This window comes from Trematomus bernacchii, unplaced genomic scaffold, assembly GCF_902827165.1.
Source record: "Trematomus bernacchii unplaced genomic scaffold, fTreBer1.1, whole genome shotgun sequence".
NCBI lineage: Eukaryota > Metazoa > Chordata > Actinopteri > Perciformes > Nototheniidae > Trematomus > Trematomus bernacchii.
In genome coordinates this window covers 5,922,313-5,944,578 of record NW_022987727.1, presented here as the reverse complement: position 1 = coordinate 5,944,578, position 22,266 = coordinate 5,922,313, and the positions used below count along the sequence as shown (strand labels likewise).

General features: G+C 43.0%; 2 protein-coding genes across 4 annotated transcripts in view; both read right to left on the bottom strand.

Annotated features, from left to right (window-relative positions):
* Positions 1-1,300: 1,300 nt before the first annotated feature.
* si:ch211-156j16.1 (uncharacterized protein LOC564557 homolog) lies at positions 1,301-11,347 on the bottom strand. 2 transcript variants are annotated; one of them, XM_034144864.1, is made up of 4 exons: positions 10,870-11,326; positions 4,593-5,045; positions 4,081-4,189; positions 1,301-2,934 (listed from the first exon to the last, which is right to left on the bottom strand). In XM_034144864.1, the coding sequence occupies exons 1-4, from the start codon at positions 10,931-10,933 to the stop codon at positions 2,928-2,930; spliced, it is 633 nt and encodes a 210-aa protein (XP_034000755.1). In that variant the 5' UTR covers positions 10,934-11,326; the 3' UTR covers positions 1,301-2,927. The 2 variants fall into 2 exon arrangements, with proteins under 2 accessions (XP_034000755.1, XP_034000754.1); XM_034144863.1 differs by lacking the exon at positions 1,301-2,934 and adding an exon at positions 3,187-3,653 and having other exon boundaries at positions 10,870-11,347.
* An 871-nt stretch (positions 11,348-12,218) lies between these two features.
* Positions 12,219-22,266, bottom strand: part of LOC117494142 (forkhead box protein J3-like) — a 46,689-nt gene continuing 36,641 nt past the window's right edge. For both annotated transcript variants that reach the window (XM_034144861.1, XM_034144862.1), the window contains 6 exons: positions 21,486-21,693; positions 19,329-19,604; positions 17,376-17,477; positions 15,606-15,878; positions 15,056-15,157; positions 12,219-14,213 (listed from right to left, as the gene is read on the bottom strand). In XM_034144861.1, coding sequence (XP_034000752.1) covers positions 14,098-14,213; positions 15,056-15,157; positions 15,606-15,878; positions 17,376-17,477; positions 19,329-19,604; positions 21,486-21,693 — 1,077 coding nt within the window. In that variant the 3' untranslated portion in view covers positions 12,219-14,097. The remainder of the gene's footprint in view (positions 14,214-15,055; positions 15,158-15,605; positions 15,879-17,375; positions 17,478-19,328; positions 19,605-21,485; positions 21,694-22,266) is intronic.

Sequence of the window (22,266 nt, the reverse complement as noted above, 5' to 3'; positions counted from 1 at the left end):
GAGAGTATTTCTAAGAGTATGTGTGTGTGTGTGTGTGTGTGTGTGTGTGTGTGTGTGTGTGTGTGTGCGTGCGTGTGCGTGTGCGTGCGTGTGTGTAAAAGCACATGATCAATGCTAGGCCCACCCAGGAAGTGACTCCACCCTGAAGCGATGTACAGAATTCCCCCTGTGCTGAAGGAGAGAGAGCAGCTTCACAGCCACGGCCCATAGCCTCTCCATCTGCCCCTCTCAAAAGACTCCATTGTTCCCGCAGTAGTCTGAGGCGAGAGAGTGAGCTAAAGAGAGTTATGAAGCCCGCCGGTGGGGCACGGGCTGGGGCGGAGGGCGTTGGGCTGCTGCCTAAAACCACACGGAGGAGAGGGAGCCAGACACAGAGCATCTCTGTGCGACTCGCAGCCTACTGTTGGAGCCCTGCCTCAGCCTAACAGCACCGTATGAAAAAGTCCACAACATGACATAAAAAACACACCCAACTGTCAGAGGGCTCAACCGCCCCAACGGTCCTCCATATTTGGTGCTGTTTGTTTGCCTGCTGAAAAGGGGTTGTTTTTAAAAAATTGCTTTTCTTGAGTGGGCCAATCAGAGTGGAAGCTGCCTCTCTGGAAGCTTGTTGAGGATGTGTGTGAAGTGCATTTGCAAATAGAAAATAAGAGTCTCAGATTTTAACCGTCAGAAGGATTTTGGCCTGACTGAATACAGTGTTGCTCAAGAAGGATTTGATTTAAAGGGGACCTATCATGCAAAATGCACTTTTGTACGTCTTTTATACATGAATATGTGTCCCCGGTGTTCCAGGGAACTCACCAAGTGTCAGAAAACACAACCCTCTCTATTTTCCTCCATACCCAAATCTCTAAAAAAGGGGCTGCAACGGATCTGATCAAAACTGATCCAGATTTGAACACTTTCCTGACGTCAGGACAGTGGCGCTACGGCTATTGGGCCAACTCCACCAATCAGGAGGAGACAGCCACGGCCATTGCCGTTCGAAAGCGCTGGAGACGCTGTAGTACATATGCCAGGCCAGTAGATGGTGCTGTTCTCACAGAATCAACCCTTGCAAAAACGGAGCTAGAAATTGTCAAATTGAGCAAAATGAGGCATGGCTAAAATGCATGATCTGTTTGGTATTTTGAAAAAAAAAAAAGTATAAATATGCCTTATATAGGTATGGTCCTACACTATATTATTCAAATATAGCATGATAGGTCCACTTTAAATGCAAGAACGTAATCTAACTGATAGAAAATGGGAGGAGAATAAACAGATATTTGAGAGAAATATTCACACAATAGAGAGCTTTCAGAGTGTTTTCAGTTTTTTATTGAAACAGTATGAACAAAACACTGCAATTAAATAAAAGGGATCAAACAAATCAGATGGCACAAATTAAAGACCTAGAACTGATAATATGTGGCGAAGCAGAGGAGGGGAAACAAAGACATTTCGTTGCAAACTTTTGCAGTGTCTAAAAAGCCTATTCATTAAACATTACATCACTCATTCAGTGCACATATTAAACGAGTTTGTAAAGCAAGCGGAGCGAAGCTGAGACTTCATTATTTGTACACCCATGTAGCACACTTACAATTGCAAAAAATAACAAAAACAGGGCATCGCTGCCTAACACTGTGCACTAAAACTACAAGTGCAACTATAAAATGTCATCCTGTGCACGCAATCTGGGGTTAGCTCAATTAAAAGACCGGATGGCTGTTCTGGTAAACTAACTATTGACAGAAGTACTATGAATACACTGTCAATACAATGCTATCACTATATGTCATATAACCACTGGCGGTGTGTGTAAGCCTCTATAAGGAACGAGCCAGAAGTCACAGAAGCTGTTTTCTTTTGGAATGGGTGGCAGTTAAAAAGTAATTCACATTAATAATGCACTTCAAAAGTTAAAATCCCCCGAACTACCTAGAGAATACCAGAGACAGTGGCACAAACCCTTCTGCTAAATTTCACAGATATGTATTAGGTTTTTATATGTCAGTGTTAAAGTGGGCAGAATGTCACGTTACTCTTGTATATGAGGGTGCCTTTTCTTATCTGCTAGCCCTCAGAGCTCACGAGTGTGTTATTATGTCAAAACAACTTCTGCACACAGTGCTTCATACAGTTGACCAACATATCTGGCTATATGAGATGATGTGTTAAACTGGTGCATAGGGTTTCTTTAAAGGTCTGTTAGCCACAACAATAGCCTGAGGCTTGCCCGTTTACTGTGTATCCTTCCATATGATCGAATGCCAGCCTATGCAACTGCAACATATGAGAAAGTCATTAGCTGTATAATGTAGTCCCCTTGCATTGTATATACATTCTGTGGAATTTGTAGCAGTCTCTCCTGCTTCCTTTCCTGCTCCCACTTTCAATGAGTTCCAAATGTCCTTTGTGTTTTTGTCTGTACTTTCCATTTGTATGTCCTTTCATGCAAATCTAAATCAGTCACTCTTTAAAAAGGAGAGAGATTTTTTATCCCTAGTAGTCAGATAATCCCCCCCTTCCCATCTTTCCTAAAGTTTTTTATTGAACATAATACATTTGAAAAGGCCTCAAATTGTGTGACATCCTGCTGTCACCTTGTTTTGTTCTCTCCAGGGGAGTAGGGGAGGACAGAGCGTTTTATTTATCAGCGGCTCCTGGGGTGAGGGTGGGGCTCGGGGCAATGGGGGGGGGGGGGGGTTTCAGGAAGGTAGCGGGGGGAGGTGAGGATGTTTTGTCTCACATACATACAGTACATACATTAACACACAGAAGCCTCCCTCCCCCTCTTTTTTGGCAACAGTCCAGAGTCCTGGTTAGATTAGTTTAGTTCTGGTGTCGTGCTTGTTCTAATGATCGCGAATGACGTCACAGTTCAGTAGTTCAGAATTTCCAGAACTTTGTGCGCTCGGGCTGCTTGGCCGACCTTTTCTTCAAGGGCTGCGGGATCAAAAATAAGAGAGTCAGTGTGTGATTGAAAAAGCAGGATTATTGCATCTTTAGTAGTAAGTGAATCTAAGTTTCAGTTGTTAAAGATTATTTATTTGTACACCTGTTATGATTAATAATAAAAAAAAAATTTAATTTAAACATTAAAGTATAAAAGTACAAAATGAAACAGGAAATAAAAAACAGAAAAATGAAACAGGTTTACATGAAAAAGTGTTTAAAAAAACCTGAAAGGGAGACATTTTGTTTTAAAGTCAGTTTGTTTGGGAGTAGACGCAATTAGTCTTTGGACCACATGTACAGTAAAATAAACTTTTTTCAACAATCACAGAAATACTGATAATTAGGTATTGAGTTAAACACCAAACAGAAGTTGACCACATGCTGGCGAAATTCTGACACACAGTCCCTTTGTTTCTGCGGCTCAAATCAAGCTGTCAATATAAAACCAGCCTGACGGAAGACCATTGGCCACAAAAACCGACACGGATTCAGTAACCAAGCTAATTCCAATAATCACTTGGGACTGTGTGTCAGCAAAAAGCAGCAATATGCATCAAACTTAGCTGGTGGATTTTGGGGAAGAGGAGAATGTTACACTTTTGTGATTTAGGGACACGAGGGGGTTAAACCGATTAAATGAAGGAATCAAGACTGAGAAATTTACAGAAACCATGACGCTCTTCCCGGTTTTTTTGTTCTTGGGAGACCTGTGACACAAGAAACATCAATCATTAGCAAGACATGCAGCTCATGAGCGTTTTCTCAGAGGGGAGGGTGTGGTTCGTGGGAACGCTGTCACATAGATGGGAACTCTACGACTCTCGAGGGAAGATCGATGGAGGAATATGTTTAACGGAAGAGAGCAACTATGGTCCAAATGCTTTGCAGTTTGTGTTGTGCATGCCACGGTCAGCATATCACACAGAACAACTCTCTGTCCAGGAGCCCTGACATCACTGCCTGTGTTATTTCATCATAGGATGTGTCAGGGATGAATAGACGCTCATGCTGGCTCTTTCGCTCCATATTTCGAGGAAGCCAGAAGTGATGACTCACTGCACAACATCAATAACACTCTCTGCATTCACATGGATTCAAGCTGTGTGTGTGTGTGTGTGTCTGTGAGGTACTTACGAGTATTTTCCCATTCTCCTCACTACAGCAATCACCACGGCAATGGCGATGATCACCGCAATCAGAGCGCCAATCACAATGCCCACCACCTGGCCAGAAGTCATGCCCTCTGTGGGACAGAAACACAAGGGTTAGTACACTTTTTAAAGACTTTTAAGACTTCAGTTGGACTTATTGTCTATTTTAAGACATTCTCAAATCTCTAGATTGTTATGTAGACCAGTGAGAGCACCTTCAATTGTTTGTTTTATGTGTTGTATTGAGAAAAACAGGTTTGTATCTTGGAGAACAAAGTACATAAGTACATGGGTGGAATCAGTAAATACTATCCATCTATCTATCTATCTATCTATCTATAGTTCCGTTTCTGGCCTTCAAACCCTTTTTTTCACTCTGCCAGACACACATGAAGTTGACAGAGTGTCTGCAGTATGATATCAGTTAACAGTAACACCTGATTTCAAGTGACCAGCTTTACACCACCCCATCTTCCCCCCCCGCACACTCCTCACCCGCTGTGCCGTCTTCAACGACCACCTCTTCTTCTGCCTGGACGGCCTCTGTAGGAACGACCTCTTCCTCCGCCGGTGCGGGGGCTTCAGTGACGATGACTTCAGGGGCCTCTGGGGCTTCAGTAGCAGCAGCCTCGGTCTCAACGACGGCCTCCTCAGTGTTGACTTCGACTGCAGGAAGCTCATCTGTGACAGCTTCTACAACCTCTTCTACTACGGCTGCTTCTGTTGCCACTTCTTCTTCTACTACTACGGCTGCTTCTGTCACCACTTCTACTTCTTCTACTACGGCTGCTTCTGTCGCAACTTCTACTTCTGCCGCTTCTGTTGTTACTTCTTCAGCTGCCGCCACTGCTGCTTCAGTTGCAGGAAGACCAGTGAAAACAGAGAGTTCCTCTTGTGGAACCTCGGTGACGTCAGCAACGTCCATTTCTGAGGGGATCTCTGTGGGGCCTGCAGGGAGAGGACGCATGTTTTAGTATTTAGGAAAACAATCTGTGTACTGTGTTCCTGAAACATCACAATTACAAAATCAGATTTTCACCAAATTGTTATGGTGGTCAGAATAATTTACAATAACGATATTATCTTGGTATCAATAGACATTTTGAAAATAATAATCCTTTGTGTTGGGGTAGGAGGATAACGCAAGGAAGAAACAGATATGATTTAAAAAGGTGTTAGATTATTAAAACAATTTAGTCTATAGTTGTAGTCTTTTTTTAATATCTGTTAGAGTTATCATAAATACAGGTATATTCTGGCACCCATCTTAGATATCATTAAAAAAAAATCACTTAAGTATAAAACGTTGCTTTTTAAAAGCTCGAAATACATAATATGTCTTGATATGTGAACAATCGTACAACGATTAATTGATCTTTGTCATAGTGACCAAGACGGGCAGCTGACACAGAAAAAAGCCCCCTTTCTGTCAGGATGGGTACAACAAAGGTCAAAGAGAACAATATAAATGTTTACATTCCTCCCTGACATAATGGCATGACCTTTCCTCTTTCTCACACGTCTCCCATCACCAGCACAAGGCTCCATGAGCGCCACACCCCATGACTCCTCCACCCCTCCATCCTGTCTTTAAAGCTCTGTGTCTGCAAGATGGCATGCCACATCCTCTGCCTCATTTCCTGTGGAGTGTGCAACCTGTGAGGAGAGCGCGGGAACGCTTGTTAACCCTCCGTCCATTAACGGGAGGGAGGGAGGGAGGGAGGGAGGGTGGGGCAGCAAGGACAACACCTGATCAAAATAACTTGCTTTGTTTAAGGAAGACCCAGGAAGGATTGATTTAATGGTGGACTGAACACCTAGAGGGAATGTCAGCCATATTTCTTTAAAGCATTTACTACATTAGTTTTTCTCTTTTTTTGTATAAATAGATATGTAAAATCAACAATCTTGATTTACATTTTGGAAAAATAATATGTAAATAAGTTTAATGAGATCTCAAAAGACCTTCTGTGCCTGCAGTCAAACTGAGGCTCCCATTTTGTGTTTACCATCTGCAAGAAGACATGTATTTATCCTCGTGTCTTTCATCAAGGTCTGGACTATGAAGCGGGTTAAACCTAATCATTTCCCTCCAATAACCCTAGCAACATCTCCCCACGTTCAACATCCTCCCAGCCACAACTGAAAGCTATGCCTGGACAGCGCCGCTTCTAATTCGAGGAGGTAGATTTCAGAGTGGCAACAAAATTACGGTCTACAGTTAACTTTCCACTGACAAAACGTTGGCCTGAAATCTCTATAGAGTCGAAAATCCTTTAAAACTCTCCCTGAAACATTCTCCCTGTAGAGGCGAGAAATATCTTCTAAACTTAGCATCTGACATCATGCTTTCTCCATCTCCGTTTTCTCCAATTGCTCTAAATACTTGAAATAATAGAGAATACTTTGCAGGGGTAAAAATAACTTTGAATGGTCTAACAACCGATGCAGTTATTCCTAGTCCTGTGTTTGCTATCGTGTTCATTAGCAACAGGCGGGATAAATATAACAAAACATTTGTTCTCACTGAGTACTGGGGGGGGGGGGGGGGGGGGTTCAAAAAGGCGACCCAGACTGTTTGTTTGGCAAGTCTGTAAGCGATGACAAAATGGTCTGTGCTTCACAGAGCATGGCAGTACGCTATGTGTAATCGCCCCCTCAACAATTGTTTCATTATGTGTACAGTTCCCACAATTATCTGCGAGTAGTATTCCCTCCCCACTGTGCTGAGTATCTGGGGTTAATACAGCTGCAGCAGTGAGTAACACAGTAAGACTGCTGCGGTCCACATCCTCTCTGGTGCTTTTAATCTACTTCTTCTCCCTCTTTCTCCCCATGACTCTGCCACTCCCTAAGGATAGGTTTGTTGTTGCTGAAAACCTTTGAGAGAGCGGGAACAGCCCCGAGTCATTTCTGTTGCTTGATTTTTTTTATTGTGGTCTGTCTCTGGTTTGCTGTCTTTGCTCACAGTAAAGATGTGTGTCAATGTGTATGGTTGGCATGTGTGTAAGTGACCCTCTGTTAATCCTCAAGGGGAGTCAGAGCACAGGATCATATCCAGAACAGGACCCCTAAAGCTGCTAAGGACTTCTAGGTCAACCAGTCACTAGATATGTGAGCACCATGTAAACTCATTAAAACCTCAGAACTTTGGGGGCACTATGAAGAGACTCAGACTAACATGCACCCCTCAGCCAAGGAAAATACAGAACAATTGGATGGAGTTCAAGTTTCTTATTCATCCCAGCAAAATAAAGAAGACCAGACCTGGACTAAGGAACATTTACGTAACTGTGGCGTTGCCATTATTATTCCACATTTTCTTGGTGGTGCACCCGGGCCCTTTTACCCACCATTACATCATTTTGACCACACATGCTCCCTCGCATCCACTACCACGTGAAGCATGAATCTGCCAGAAAATCTTCCTGCCAGTTAACAAACGCAAGCAAGTGGCAGTGAGTTCATGCAGTAATGTGTGTGTTTATGGGTATGAGTGTGTGTGTGTATGTTATCTATGTATTAAAGGGTTCATTCATTGGTTTTAAAAACGGTTTTTTTTCACTCAAGAAGTAAAAGACAACATGAAAACAAGTAGAAGACTACTGGTGATTATACTGTCTGAAGAAATAGATTTGATTTATTAAGAAAAGAAATGTAGGAAAAATCTACAAACTCAAGTAGTAAAATAAACACCTAATGTGTATTGAGGATGTTTTCTTTCTACTAATCTGGAAAAAAACTTGTTATGACAGCGAAACAGCCCAAAGTCTCAAGTGTCAGATAAACAACTTTCACTAGATTTACTGGCCTTTTCAAATAAGCCAAACAACCTTAAATAATGTTTAGTGATGGGATGAAGATATACAAGGGGGGACAGAGAGGTGTAGTGTAACACAAAAATAGTTAAAGTCGGGGCACCGTGAGGCTCCACTCCTGCCTGGCATAAATAAAACCTTCAGAGAGAGTGTGAGAGTGAGGGAGGCACACAACGACATACAGTGTGAGACAGGAAAGAAGGGAGTAGCAGCTTCCATCCATTACGATCACAATCAGCTGTCACTGAGGCCCCCCCCGTGTGTGTGTGTGTGTGTGTGTGTGTGTGTGTGTGTGTGTGTGTGTGTGTGTGTGTGTTGCTAATTCACAGTCTTGTGTGGGAGGGAAAGGGTCGTGCAGACGGTGTGAGGGAGTGTGTCCACCTTTGGAGCCCAGGAATGTTTTTTCGGCGCACGAGGAGAGAAATGTGAGAGAGATAGGCGCCCTGCCCATCTGAACGCACTTTGACGAGATGCCGCACGGCGTAAAACCCGACCCCCCCCCCCCCCGCTCCACAAGTAGGAGTCAGCTGTGGAGATACTGGTGTGTGCCATGCATTGCACTCTGGGGGATTTTGAGAGCACGAGACAGACTGGAGTGGAATATTCTCAGCCAGTCTTATCACAATGAGCGTCCACTCTCGTACAGGAACGGATTTCTTTCTCCTCCTGGTCTTACTTAGATAGGAGAACATGCAGCAGGTCCCATCTGGACTCCATTGCCAGGGGCAGAAACGGGTCCAGATAAATGGGCCTTTAATCTTAGTCCGAACAGGTCTGATTAAATTCCTAAAATGTAATGAATCAGGGCAGGGATGACTTTAAATGCAGCCACTGTAGAAATGACAAAACAAACAGATCGTGCAGTGGCATCACTCTAAGCCTTCTTACTCCCTACTTTTCCTTTTTAAAACTAAACACCCCAGACTTACAATTTAATCAAACAAGCCTCTTAATGTATTCCTAATCTTGCTAACCTTCCAATCCAACATCATAAAAACACCCGCCCAGTTCTGTAAGTGTTCCTTAGTCAGCAGCTCTGTTTTTTCTTCTCCTACTTTCTCTTGCACCGTGTCTCACCCTGCTGCACACATAGGTGCTAAAGATATGAGACATTTGTGTCTTGTGCTCACAGAGGAGACGCACACACAAAAAGAAACATACATTACTCTGACGCTCTGCTACAGCGTCAGGTCGTCAGGGCCTGGGCTCGGTCCCCGCTCAAACGTTCTTTCCATAAACAGATGTTCCTTTCTCCTTGTGGAAAAGTATGACTGGGCTTTTTTCCCCTGCTCAAAACAAGACTGGGTTTACGTGAGAAGTTGTCCTTCTCTGATGGTCCCTCTTTACCAGCATGTGTCTCATATTTGGAGTATGAGCGCAACATTTGAGTCATATTCTAGAAGTGGGCACGGACAAAGGCCATTGACCTCTCCCTTCAGCAGCCAGATGTGATGGGGACGTTATAGGCCCAGAGAGGCAGACAAAACTCATTAAGAAGGAGACCAGAGGAGGGGGGGGACTAGTGTGAGGGAGGAGGTGCAGGGTTTTACAGGATACATGGGGCTAGCTAGTTAAGTGAGCAGGCACGAGAAGTTAAAAGCCCCCCATTTGAGAGCCATGGATGTTGGGCTTATTTTCTTTGTTTCCTCTTTTCCTGGGAAAACTGAAGCTGAGAATGATTCTGAAAGTTGAAGGACTTTTTTTTTCCTTTTTCTTTTTTAAAAGAGTAAACCTCCATGGTAATGGTGCAGGCATGTCGTCTCCTACCGGTAAAGGTTGTTGTTTAAAAATAGACCCAGCCCCTCTCTGCTCCCCCTGTGCCGACACCAACTCTGTCCCCCGGGGTCCAGAGACTCATCAAGCTGGAACAGGGGACGGGGGCAGAGAGTTGGAGGGAGGCGGGGGACTATTAAGAGAGTTTGGGGGGGGGCGGAAGGGGGGTTAAGTGGTAAAGTTTGATACCCTACCAAAGATGGGTAAATGCCAAGGGGCGGCGTGCTACAAACTGATAACATGCGGGTGAAAGAGGGTGGGGCGCCTCTTGAGGCTCATCACGTACCGGGTGCTCTCCCTTCTCATCCATATGACCCTCTTAAATATAGAGCCTCACTCTATTAATACCCGCACGCTAAGCAGCCCTGCCCTACAGTTCCCTCAGGCCTCAGCCACACCCCCCCCCCCCCCCTGCCTTCTGGGCAAACACTGCTGGTCAAAGCGCAGGAAGGGAAGACATGAGAAACACAGAAACATGGAGAAAGCGGAGAGTAAACATGAAAGTGGCTGCAATGAGAGAGAAATGGGAGACGGTGGATAATCTTTCAGATAAATGTGAGCGGTGTGTGTTTCAGTTCACAGCCCCCCCCATCCCTCCCTCGCTGAGTACGAGCGCTAGTTTGGGAGTCTTCCAAAGGATATTCCTTTTCTTTTCTTTGCCAGTGCCAAGTATTTACAGACACGAGGCAGCAGAGCTCCTGCTATTACATCACATTTCCACTCAGTGACTGCAAATCAGACTCTTTCTCAAGAGCTCAGGAGTAGCGTGAGAAGGAGGAAGAAAGTGAGATGGAGGGAGTTCCAATGTTTCAGAACAGACTATCCACTTCAGTTGGCCCCTCTTTGTTCAATTAACACCCTTGACCAAGACTTTGGATGAGTGACTCCCGGCTAAGGTGGAACATATGGGCCAGACTACAGCAAGATGTTTTAGGGGGCAGTTTACAGCGATAGTGAACAATAAGAACATTTAAAAACAAAATAAAGTCTTTTGAATTTGTAAATAAATACACAAATAAAAAATGGTGTTAAATGTATCCTTTAAAACCAGCATTTAGAGTGTTATTATTCAGTCAGCAGGGGTTAATGGAGACAAAGAGTGTAGTGGGGTGGGCACATGGAGGGAGCGAGGGGACACAGTGTGCTAACGGCAGGATGGGACAGAGACAGTTTTCACTTACTTGCATGTGTGAAAGCGCAGAAAGGGCCAGCCAGGGCCAACAGGAGAAGCAGTTGAACATTCATGGTGGTGAAAAGTTTTCTCCTCCAGTCACAACCTTTAGGGGATCCCTTGGGGCAAAGAGCACGACACCGGAGCCCTCGCACACACGCCAGACACACACACACCAACCGGTCTCTCCGGAGGGGAAGGGCGAAGGACCCAAAAACAAAAAAGGTCAAGAACGAAGATAAAGTCGTCAGGGGGGGAAAAGAGGCGACCTGAGATCCGTTTAACTGGCAGAGTTGAAGAGGAACAGGCAGTTGCTCTCACAGCTGGAGGAAGAAAGAGAGTGGTGGAGGGATGTAAAGAGGACAAGAGAAAAGAGAGGAGCTGTGGCCACTTTGAGGAAGTGGAGGGGGAGAGAGAGGACTGGCACACAGCAGGAGAGAGAAAAGAGACTGTGTGTGAGAGTGGAGGAGGGGTGCTGGTACTGGTGGTGGGCTGGGCCGGCTGAGGAGCGAGGGGCAGGTTGTGCTGGGAGGAGGGAGTCCGGATTGGGGCAGTGAGGTGGCTTCAGCCCTCGTTGGTCCAGCCCCGAGCGGGACGGGGTCTCCTCTTGGTGCACAGCCAGGCCCCCTGTTTGCAAACCCTGCAATATCAGTACACACTCACACACACACAAACACACTTGGAAAACACATAAATAGACCGTTGTATTATTTATAAAAGACAAGACAGGCTCTTCAAACTATATCTGTGCAACTCGTACAATTACATTTTCAAATGCTTTCTGAATGAATGGAGCAAGATGTAAACAGAGGTCTAAAATAAGCCTTAATCACAGAGTTAGCAGCCAACAAAGTGTCTGCAACAGAACACAGCTTCACTTGATGTTACGTATTACAATTCTGAAGTGTTTAACAGCAGACAGCATCTGCATGTATCTTTAAAATCATCGATATGGTGCATATGGTGGCAGCGTGCATCTGTTGCTGACAGACAGTAGAAAGAGAAGGCAGCTTTTTAAACAGGTTTGGCCCGTGAAAAGGAGCCGTAAATACAGTTAGAACATTGTGTGACTTTCACACCGACAAGCATGGGTGGTCTGCTTAGTTTACATGCGATGGAGGGCAAACAAACTGCTGCTTGGCACTAGGCTGACACCTGTTGGACAACAAGCTACGAGGGAAGTTTATCAAGTCTCTCTCTCTGTGCTTGTTTCACCTGAATGATTTATATTTTTACAAACTCTGATAGACCACAGCAGTATGTTGGATAAAGAGTAAAATATAGAACATTTCCAGCATCATTTAACATTTTCTGCTGTTTCAAACATGCCGACAGCTGATGAAATAACGACAGCAGAAGTGAGGTTAGCGCAGTAAAAATGGTCAATGACATTTTAATGATAAACACTGAAACAGATTTTAACTGCTGGATACACAGATTGTTTATAACACACAAAACGCCAATGGTATTTTTTTTATCACGTATTTACAATATGCTGAAGATATTTACATACTTGTGTCTCCTGAAGGACAAATAACAAAATACTTTCTCCTGTTTTCTCTTTTCAGTCTGTTTTTCAAGGGCAAACATAGGAGTAACATAGCATTATTTACATGGACAACAACACACAAACATACAATATATTCATATATGCTGGTCACTGTTATACAGCATTTAATGGCAATAATGAGTATTTTTCTTTTTTTTTTCTTTATAATGAGACCTTGTTTAAACCATTTGAACAATCACTGAGATCTTCCAAACAGAAGAGCACTTTAAAGTCCCATATTTCACTTTGTACCCACTTAATACAAAAAGTACTTTTTTCTTGTGTATTTTTTGAGCCGTACAGAGCTGTATGCTAAATGAAATCAGAGAGGACTTACACACACACTTGTACACACAGATAAAATTAAACATCACAGTAAGAAAAGTTACTAAACTTTTGTTTAGTCTTTGCTCCCCCTTGTTGATATTCTTTTTTTCAAACGTCTTTTGAAACAAAGAGATAACATGTTCACATTGTTATTTCATTCCTTTCATTCACCAGACACTATTAAGTCTAATGTTGTGCAAAAAACAGCTTGGTCGTAGTTGATATGCACTTTCCCAAAAACCTTAAATCTTGGAAAACTGAATTATATTTCGGAAAAAGGATGCATCCTTGTTGACAAAGACATTTTAAATAGTGGCTGTTGTTTCAGCTACTGAAAAGCGTATTCCACAGTATGCGTCTATCAGTTAGCTTATAAGCTGACAAATGAGAATTTTCAACTTTTTAGGCTCGCTGTCCGCCAACAGGAAGTGAACACTGACAGCACCCAACAACACGCGGTAACCTCACATATGGAGATGTAAATGTCTTTGTGTTGGTCTGACATGGTTTATGAATGTAACACCCTGAGAACATGGCAACATGGACTGTTACACACACACAATAACAACATTTAAAATAATCAAATAAAAATGGATTTAGAATGTGACAAAGACAAATAATGAACAGATTGTGGTGCATAAACCATTTTTTAGGCAGAAGGATTTAACCAGTTTAACCCAGCAGGTGGCGCTTCACTCAACCACTACTGATTCAGGCTGAACAGGTGCACTGTCATCACTTTCTGCTTCATAAATCCTCCTTCTAACTGTAGCTGTTAAGAGCCACAGCCCTGCAGATGCCCAGTGCCGAGTGAACAAACACATGTGACGAGAAGGAAAGGATGAACATGTTGAAAGTGAGTGAATGATGATTTTTTCTGCTGTTTGGAGAAGACAAGGTTTCAATTCATTTCAGGTACAGGCGCTGAAACTTTGCAGACACAAGTTGTAGCAGGAAACACAAAAGATTTAAGAAATCAAAAAGAAAAACAATTCACAGACAATTTAGACAACACTTTGGTGACTTGTTACCCTGTTGGCACTATGGGGACACGACGTGACACAATTCAGAGAGCTTCAGACGTCTTTTGGCTTTGGACGTTATGTGTTCGAATCTCGGCTTGGTCCTATCCCATGTAAGTCTTATTTTTTTTCTGATTGTCTTTATACTCAACATCCACTTGTTTCAGGGGGGAAAAAAGGCCAGCAAGATCAGAAAAATTACTTTCCGTTTGTTTTCTTTTTCTGTTGGATTGTCTTCTGTTTTTTCACTCAGGTGAAAGGAGGTCAGATTGTTCCATACCTCACCTGTCATCACATGTCTCTCCATCTCTTCATCCCTCTGTTCCACCAGCGGCTCAGTTTAAACTATGGAGTCCCAGTCAAAGTCGTCCTGGATGTCGTCTGCAGCGAGCATGCGTCTCACCTGGAAGTGTCCCAGAGGCAGCCTGTGCTGCTGGCTCAGCTGGATCAGGTGACCTGAACATGGGAGGAGAGCAGAAGCCTTAAACATAAAATATGACATGTTCTGCTACTAGTGTCTCTAACGGTTATTCTGGTTTGTTTTGTGTTCGTACCTTTTATGTGATTTTATACTTATTTTTATGTTTTGTGAGCTGAGCTGTGTGATTTTATATTCTATGTATCTCTCTGTATAGCACTTTGGTCTGGAGGTTTTAAAGTGCTTTATAAATAAAGTTGTATTGGATTGGATGGTGGCTGCTAATGCTGGCTCACCTTTGTTTTCTGATAACTAAAGATCCAGACGTTCATGGGGTTTTTAGTAGGATCAGATTTATCTAATGTCCTACTTTCTAAAACAAATGGGCCCAGTAATCCAACCATTACTGAAACCACTAAAAGATTCTGTTTCACTGTGTGTTTTGCTCAGCTTGTTTCTCCGCTTGCTTAACATCGAGATGTTTCATAACAACAACAAAAATGTTCTCTATCCAGTTAAGATATAGTTAAAACAGTCAAGATTTTAAAAGTGTATCATTAAATGTGGTTTAAAACTGGATAAAACCTACATTTGTGACATCTTCTAGTAACAACTGATTTATGTGGCATATCCTGAGCAAGCCTTGTTACTAAAGGGCCATTTATAATTCTCAAAACTGTGGTGAACTGTGCCTTCCTGCAGTTGGACACAAGCACACTTTTGATATTGGCACACTTAACCTAGGCATTTTGTTTTTTACCAAACAAATATTTATTATTGTAAAAACCCGGTCACCTATGTGATAAAAAACAGTTTACAAACATATACTCTGCTTCCTCCTTCTCCTCCTGACCTGTTTAAAGAGCGTGGGAGGACTAACCTGTCATGGTGGGAGCTGTGTTGCTCATCGGAGAGATGTGAGGGTATCCTGGCGGGCCCATCAGAGAGGAAATGCTCTGTCTCGAGTCTATGTACATGTTTCCTGTGGGGGAACAGACAAAAGGGCAATGACTAACTGTCAGATTAGTATCCCGACTTTCACACATGCTATGTGTCTCTGCAGAATACAAGCTGCTGTCTGGTGCACACAGTTTTACTGCCATATTATGCTAAGCCTGAGAAATCCTACAGAATGTGCCGGATCTCCCACTGGTGAAAATATCCCCTCGTCTTCATCGCTCTACTTGGGTTGCCATGAAGCTGACAACATCCATAATTCCCTTGTAAATCTATAATGGGCAAACAATGGCCCAGTGAGGAGAGAGACTGTAATTCAGCTCCCAGCACAGCAGGTGCATGTTAAACACTCTAAAAAGCTCATGTTAAGATAATGTTTAAGCATTTTTCTTCCACAAAAACTCCGAGGGATATACTGTAGTATTTGAAACTCCTACATCAAATATTTTCTGAATTTATATCTATCTCTGTACCCGTGCTGATGTGTTGGTGGTGTTGGTTGTGTTGGCCGTGCTGATTGTGCTGGCTGGCCTTGGGGTGCATGGCCCCGTGCGGCTGAGCGGGGTGCTGCGGGGCTCCTGGGGGTGTCGGGTGTTGGACCTGAGGCGGAGGGTGGGTGGCGCCCTGCGGGGGGATGACCCCTGTGGCAGTGAAGAACTGGTTAATGGAGGAACACAGGTCGGACATCTGGGCGGGGTCCAGAGACCAGTTGTTGAGCTCCGCCTGCCGCATGCTCTCCTTCAGACCTGCACACACAGAGGAACACACGTCACATACTTTCCCTCTTACTTTAGACAACACCTTACCTGTTAGTTAAATACCTTTATACCTAAAATGAATACATGTATCTAATTAGTATTTTTACTGTTTAACAACTTCACATTCACTAACTGTTAACATTACCATGGCTGCACAGTTCCACCAAATTATATATAAATGATAATGTGTCATTTATGAAATTATAAATGTCTTGAGCATAGTTATATTTCCATGACACATTTGGTTTCTGAGGATCTTAAATATAGTTTAAAATAATAGTCCGTGAGTGTGAACAGTACGTCTCCAGGATTTACAATTATAGATGAGTGGGTATAAAAACGAGATGAAATACCGGGCTCACATGACCCCTGTTGTAGGGAGAATATAAAGTACGCACTGATTTAATATGGGGTCCATTCTTTAATCTTGCATTAACCGTTGCATTCCCTTTAAATAAGATAAAAAATGCTAGTATTTTCTTGTATAATGGGACTAACTGAAAAACACTCAAAGCACCATAGAGAAAAAAACATATCAAAATTAGAATCACACATTTTTAACATTCTTCTTAAATAAATGAATTCATTAAAAAGCACCACATATCCTTACAAAGGCCAGCTGATAAAATCCTCCACTATAAATGTACAGTCACCATTGTTCCACTTTAATTATAAGCCACAAACTATCACTCTCCTGACAACATGCCTGTTGGGTACAACCAGAACCTTAATCGATGACGCCTCCTGTTCTTCAGACAGAGACACACCTAAGATTTATTCACAGCCTGCCAACAGATATTTCAAGATCAAATTCATAAGGCTTGTGTTTGGCGGCAACAGAGAGCAGATTCCCGCCTTCTCTGGAGGTGAGCCAGAGACGGCGGAGGATGGCATTACGACGGTGTGATGGAGGTCAAGCGCTGCAGGAGGAGAGAGACACACACACAGAGAGAGAGAGAGAGAGAGAGACAGAGAGACAGACAGACAGACAGACAGACAGACAGACAGACAGACAGACAGACAGAGAGAGAGAGAGAGAGAGGCAGCGTGTGTTGCCGACCAGCCGTCTCCATCCATCGTGTGTGGATATTGTCGGCTTTGTGCGCTGACCGTGATAAGAGGCTGTTACTGAGCCGGGGCCTAATTGGATTATTCACATCATACAATTGGGAGGGAGGGAGACAGTGTGTGTGTGAGAGGGGGGAGAGAAACAGAGAGGGCAACCTCTCAGATGCAGGATAATGACTTTTATTAGGCCAGTACTATTACGACGCTGGATGTTAGAGTATTGTGCCTCAAGGACGAGTGCATATGAAAGCGTTGAGAGGAATCATAATGGTTTCATCAAAGTAACTGATCGGCATAATAAACATTTTATCAATTTCTACTGTGTCGAAACAGGCGTCGATAGACAGCTTTATCAATACTCATTTTGGATGCTGTTCACACTGATTACTCTTAGCGGTGTGTGTGTGTGTGTGTTACCTTGAAATGGGGAGAGGTCTACGTCAGCCCAGTTGTAGCTGGTAGCGATGCGGCAGCTCTCTTTCAGCCAGTCCAGGTTTGGGTACCAGTCTGATGACATGCCTAATAATGAGCACACACACACACACACACACTTTTAAAAATGTTGCAAATTTGAGATAAAGCAACAAAGAAAAAGGAGAATCATTGTCATTACCAATGGGATCTAGATAACTGTTTTGTCTCATCGTCATTTGGAAATTGTTGAGATCTTCTTCAGCTTTTTTTTTTAATTGTTTGTTTGTCAACATAACAGTCAAAACTCAAAGATTATTGTATATTGTACAAATGTATAAACAGAAACAAAACATTTTGAGAAACAGGAACGAGATTTTAAATGTTTCCACGATATATCACTTTAGTGATTAATCCAGCATCAATGTTGTTGTCTTTTTCTGATCAATGTGACAGTGTCAAAGGATCTGAATCATGTGAACTGAACCAGATTAAAGAGTGGTATTTGTTTCAAGTTCTGCAGTCAACCACAAGGTGGTGTGACTTCACATAAATAAAACCCAGCCACAGCTCTGCTTATGAAAATAAATGAAAGAAGAAAAGAAAGATGCTTTTTCTTCTCGCCACAAACTAAACAACAATACATTCTGAGACGGTGGATCAAAGACAGAGGGATTGTTTTCATTCATCCTCTGCTTGGTTGAGGGGAATACTAACCTAGATAAATAATGTCTGAAGAGTCCTTTTTTGGCCTCAGAGCTCTGTTGCACAGACACAAAGGGAAAAAAAACCACACAAAAATCTGGGAATGTGAGCAGGAAAGCCTAGGTAAGGCTTGGGAGATGCCTGTCTGTATCAGCACAGCCTCATATTATCCAGCGCTCTGGGACCTCAGAGGAAACCGAATAATATAAATGCAATGAGTCTGTGCAGAGACAGGCCTATTCGGATTTATTAGCTGAATTGTATTTACACCAATGTGGCTTTGGGAGTCAGGAGAGGTATCATTGTTTGGGGCATCAATATATATGAAACAGGAAACTATACACTTTGAGGGTTCCTTGAGAAGAATCTGGGAAAAGGTTTGCAGCAGAGGAGAGAAATCGCTGCGTGAGATGTTGGATTTTAAATACGTTTAACTGCAAGCGACGATACATTTGTGTACAAAGTTATTTTCCATAGTGGATGATTTTATAGCCATCAGAATATCTCCTTCTAGTGATTCAACCTGAGAGACCGATGCTAGCGGTGGTTACACTCAGCTGCTTGTATTGATACTCTGTAAAATATTAAGTGAATAATAAAAGGGATCAAGGCTGCTGGGTGGTTTACTTTATAATAATCATTTCCCAAACTGAACACAATGTAATTTCTCTTTAACGAGGTTGATATTTCTCACTGATGTCCCTAAAAAAAGTCAGCATCTTTGAAACATCCTAATGTCAAGGCAAGAAGTGAAGGACAATTCATGAGGACGCAGAAAAAGACAACCACGGTGCTAGGCTCCTCAATTTGTTTCCTGAACAACTTCCTTTATATATAACACATATAAAATTAGAACAGTGGCAAACTATGATTTACAATTCAAGTGAGGGTTCCTGTCATGACAGAATCCCACCTATGTTTATAATAAATCCATAGCAAATAGTTATGATTGATGGCCAAATGGTGCGCCACTTTAAATGTTGCTGAACCAAGGAATTGAGGTATGGCATTATCTCCTTTTGTTTGGGAGAGGAGGTTCCAGTGTACACTATGGTAAACAAGATCAGCATTGAAAGAGCTTTCCATAGCATTTAGAGAGTTCAAACAGCTGTTATCACGGCTGCTTTTTAGATACTTCTAGGTATTTAAATAACAGCCAGAATCCTTTTTGTGTCTGATAAGTACACTACTAGGAGGGATCCCAAGTCACATATGTTCAGCTCCTACAAAAACATAATATAAACTGCGTGTCACCTGTTGTGGGGCAGGTCTGTCCCGTGTGGGAGAGAGACGGGTGCTGCTGGGAGTGGGCCGGGTGCTGTTGGTGCTGTTGGAGCTGGGTGTGCGCCTGGTGCTGGCTGTGGCCGGAGTGTGGGGAGAGGTGCTGCTGCGAGTGGAGAGGGTGGTGCGAGGCCTGGCCGTGGGTGTGTTGGTGGTGGTGGCCCACTCCGTTCCCAGCCCCAGGAGAGTGCTGGTAGGAGCAGGCGGTCCGGGGCGGCTGGGAGGAGTCGCCTGGCATTCCCATCAAACCTGCCAGAAGAAACATCACAGGTGAGAATAACAAACATGAACACTTTGGAAAAAAAAATTGAAATAGGGCCGCTTCTTTGTTTATCTTTTCAGACAATGCTGCATGTTTTCTTCAGCTACAGTGTTAGGCCATGGTTGTGTTCAAAACTATATATAATATTTAAAAAGTTAGAATTAATATAGTTAATTATTCTCACAAGTAGACAGTTTGACAGTTTATAAACAATCAATTAGGGTTGCTTATAAAGACATGGATGATTATTAAGTTTGGCCACGAGTGCGTGCACCTTCATCATAAACGTAACTCTTTTCCTTACATGCAAGTGCATTTATTGTCCTTTGACGAGATGATTTTGACTTTTCTTTTATCTACCGTTTCATTGTTTATCGCTGAAAGACAGACCTCTTTAAAGATCAGCAAAGTGAGACACAGGTACTTTAGTTTATTTTTTTCTGACCAACAAATCAAAATGAAATCCATGAGCGTACGGAGCACTGAGCGTATCCTAGCAGGGGAGTTTTCCACTCCCGCCTTTGGGAGTCGTCACGCTTTACGTCCCTTTAAAAGTATATCTTATTCCAATTCCTTTATTCCCACTGCCATGTGTCGGCTCAATGCTTTCTGAAAAATGCTTTATAGACATTTTTTGTTCTGTTTGTAAGTCATTGCAGGTTTTTTTACTGCCTTAGTTGTGTTTCACATTCCTAATATATTGCACTGTATGGGTGTTGGGAGAGTTTTGGGGTCCTAGAGGGACAAGTTGATTTTAATGTGACAAAAGGGAGAGAAGACTCTGGTTAAAGCTTGGTTGTAAAATAAAGTATTTTTTTACACCCGATTTTGCATGTTGCTTTTACTGTACAGTTGATTACAAGCCCTTTTTTAAAATTGTTTATATATATTTGGTCTCCATTATTGTGCTGTAATTTATGAGGATGAATATTGAGTCATTTCTATTTTGCTGTGTGGTCTTGGACTCACAGTGGTTTTTCACAATGAGAGGATGAGCTTTTCTGTCTTTGTGACTCAAATGTTCCAATGCCACGACTGCTGACATCGTTTCCTGTTAAGCCTCACACTTCGAAAACCCTTTCAAGGATCTACTGAATCCGTTGTCTTCTCCACTTTCCGTCTAGGTGTCTGTGTCATATCGTTTCTTACCAACTAGTATTCTCACCGTCTTGTTTTTTTACGCGAGTGCCCCCCTGACCACAAATTGAAGGGACCTTGTCAGAGGGTGAACACAGGCAGCAGTTACGGAGCTCAACAGAGCGCATCAATCTCCTCGGTTCCTGAACGGACGTGGATGTGTTTCGTGGAGGAGAAATCGGGAGAGCGAAGGTGATAGGGGGGTGGTGGAGGATGGTTGGGGGGGGGGGGGGGGGGGATGGGGGGGCTCGGAGTGGAAGGAGGCCTGTTGACCTGAAAGCTTTAGGAAGCAATTAGCAAGATGCTTCACAAACTTTAAAACCAATCTAATTAGCTGCTATCAAAGCTGCGGAGCCCCTTGCTCTGCTCCACTGCAGATGTTTCCAGTTCTTTTTTTCCTCCTTCTGTTGAATCCTCCTCTTAATTGCCTTTACTCATTTGACTGAACGAGCCATAAAATGCAGATATGCGGAACAACAGATTGTTTGTTTATTAAAATACAATAGAGTAGGAGTAGAGCGTGATGGAGGTTAATACTGGAATGCTTTAACGCCAATGGAAGCCATGTTAAATACATTCCATTTCATTAGGAGCTTAAGCTTGACAGTTAATTATGTGCATGAAGCCTGACATAAAACGTTTACAGGTTTTCATTTTTTTCTGCAAACACATGTGTCAATTAAGATGTTGGACATGCACACATGAACAGATACACACTAATCCACACCCACCTTGCTGTGAGAAGGACTGCTCAAAGACACACTTGTAAAGACTGCGGAAAGAAGCGCTGAGGTCCTCGAAGTCCGAGAAACAGAGCGGCTTGTCCCGCGACTCGGGGACGGGCAAACCGTACTGGGGCTGGGGGGGAGGAGGGGGAGGCGGGTGTGCGGGCTGCTGGAGACTCAGGGACTGGGACGAAGGCTCCGAGTGGCTGCTCACCTTCAGAAATACAGACAGAGGGGAGAGAAAACAGACGGGCAGAGGTTTAGAAATACAAATCAATGAGGGTATTGGTTTGAGAAAAACACATCAAAGGCTGAATTCACATTGCAGTTCAAAGTGTAAAGATTGCGGTCAGACCAGCATCAGCACTGCATCGAAAAAACACACCCCATGCACTTCAATGAGACCAATATGGCAACTGTGATCATATTATTGGAGTAAAAAATGCAACACCAAGAATGAAGCCACTAGTTTTGTGCACAATCCTGGTACTTCTGGGGTTTTTAGCAGTTATTGTAACAGAAATATGAAGAGAGGCAGCTCTTTGTGCCTGTAGCCATCAGGCTGAACAATCAAGGGTTAACCATGTAACCCATCAAAAATAACCTGCACCTAACATTAATAATATTGGCACCGTATGCACTGTACAGTATGCACATTTAAATGTATATATATATTTACCATGCCAACGAATCTGTATGTACATTCACCGGATCAAAAATGTAGCTCACGTTATTGTCATTTCTATTCATACTGTTAATACATTTTATTGTACTGCCTGATTATATT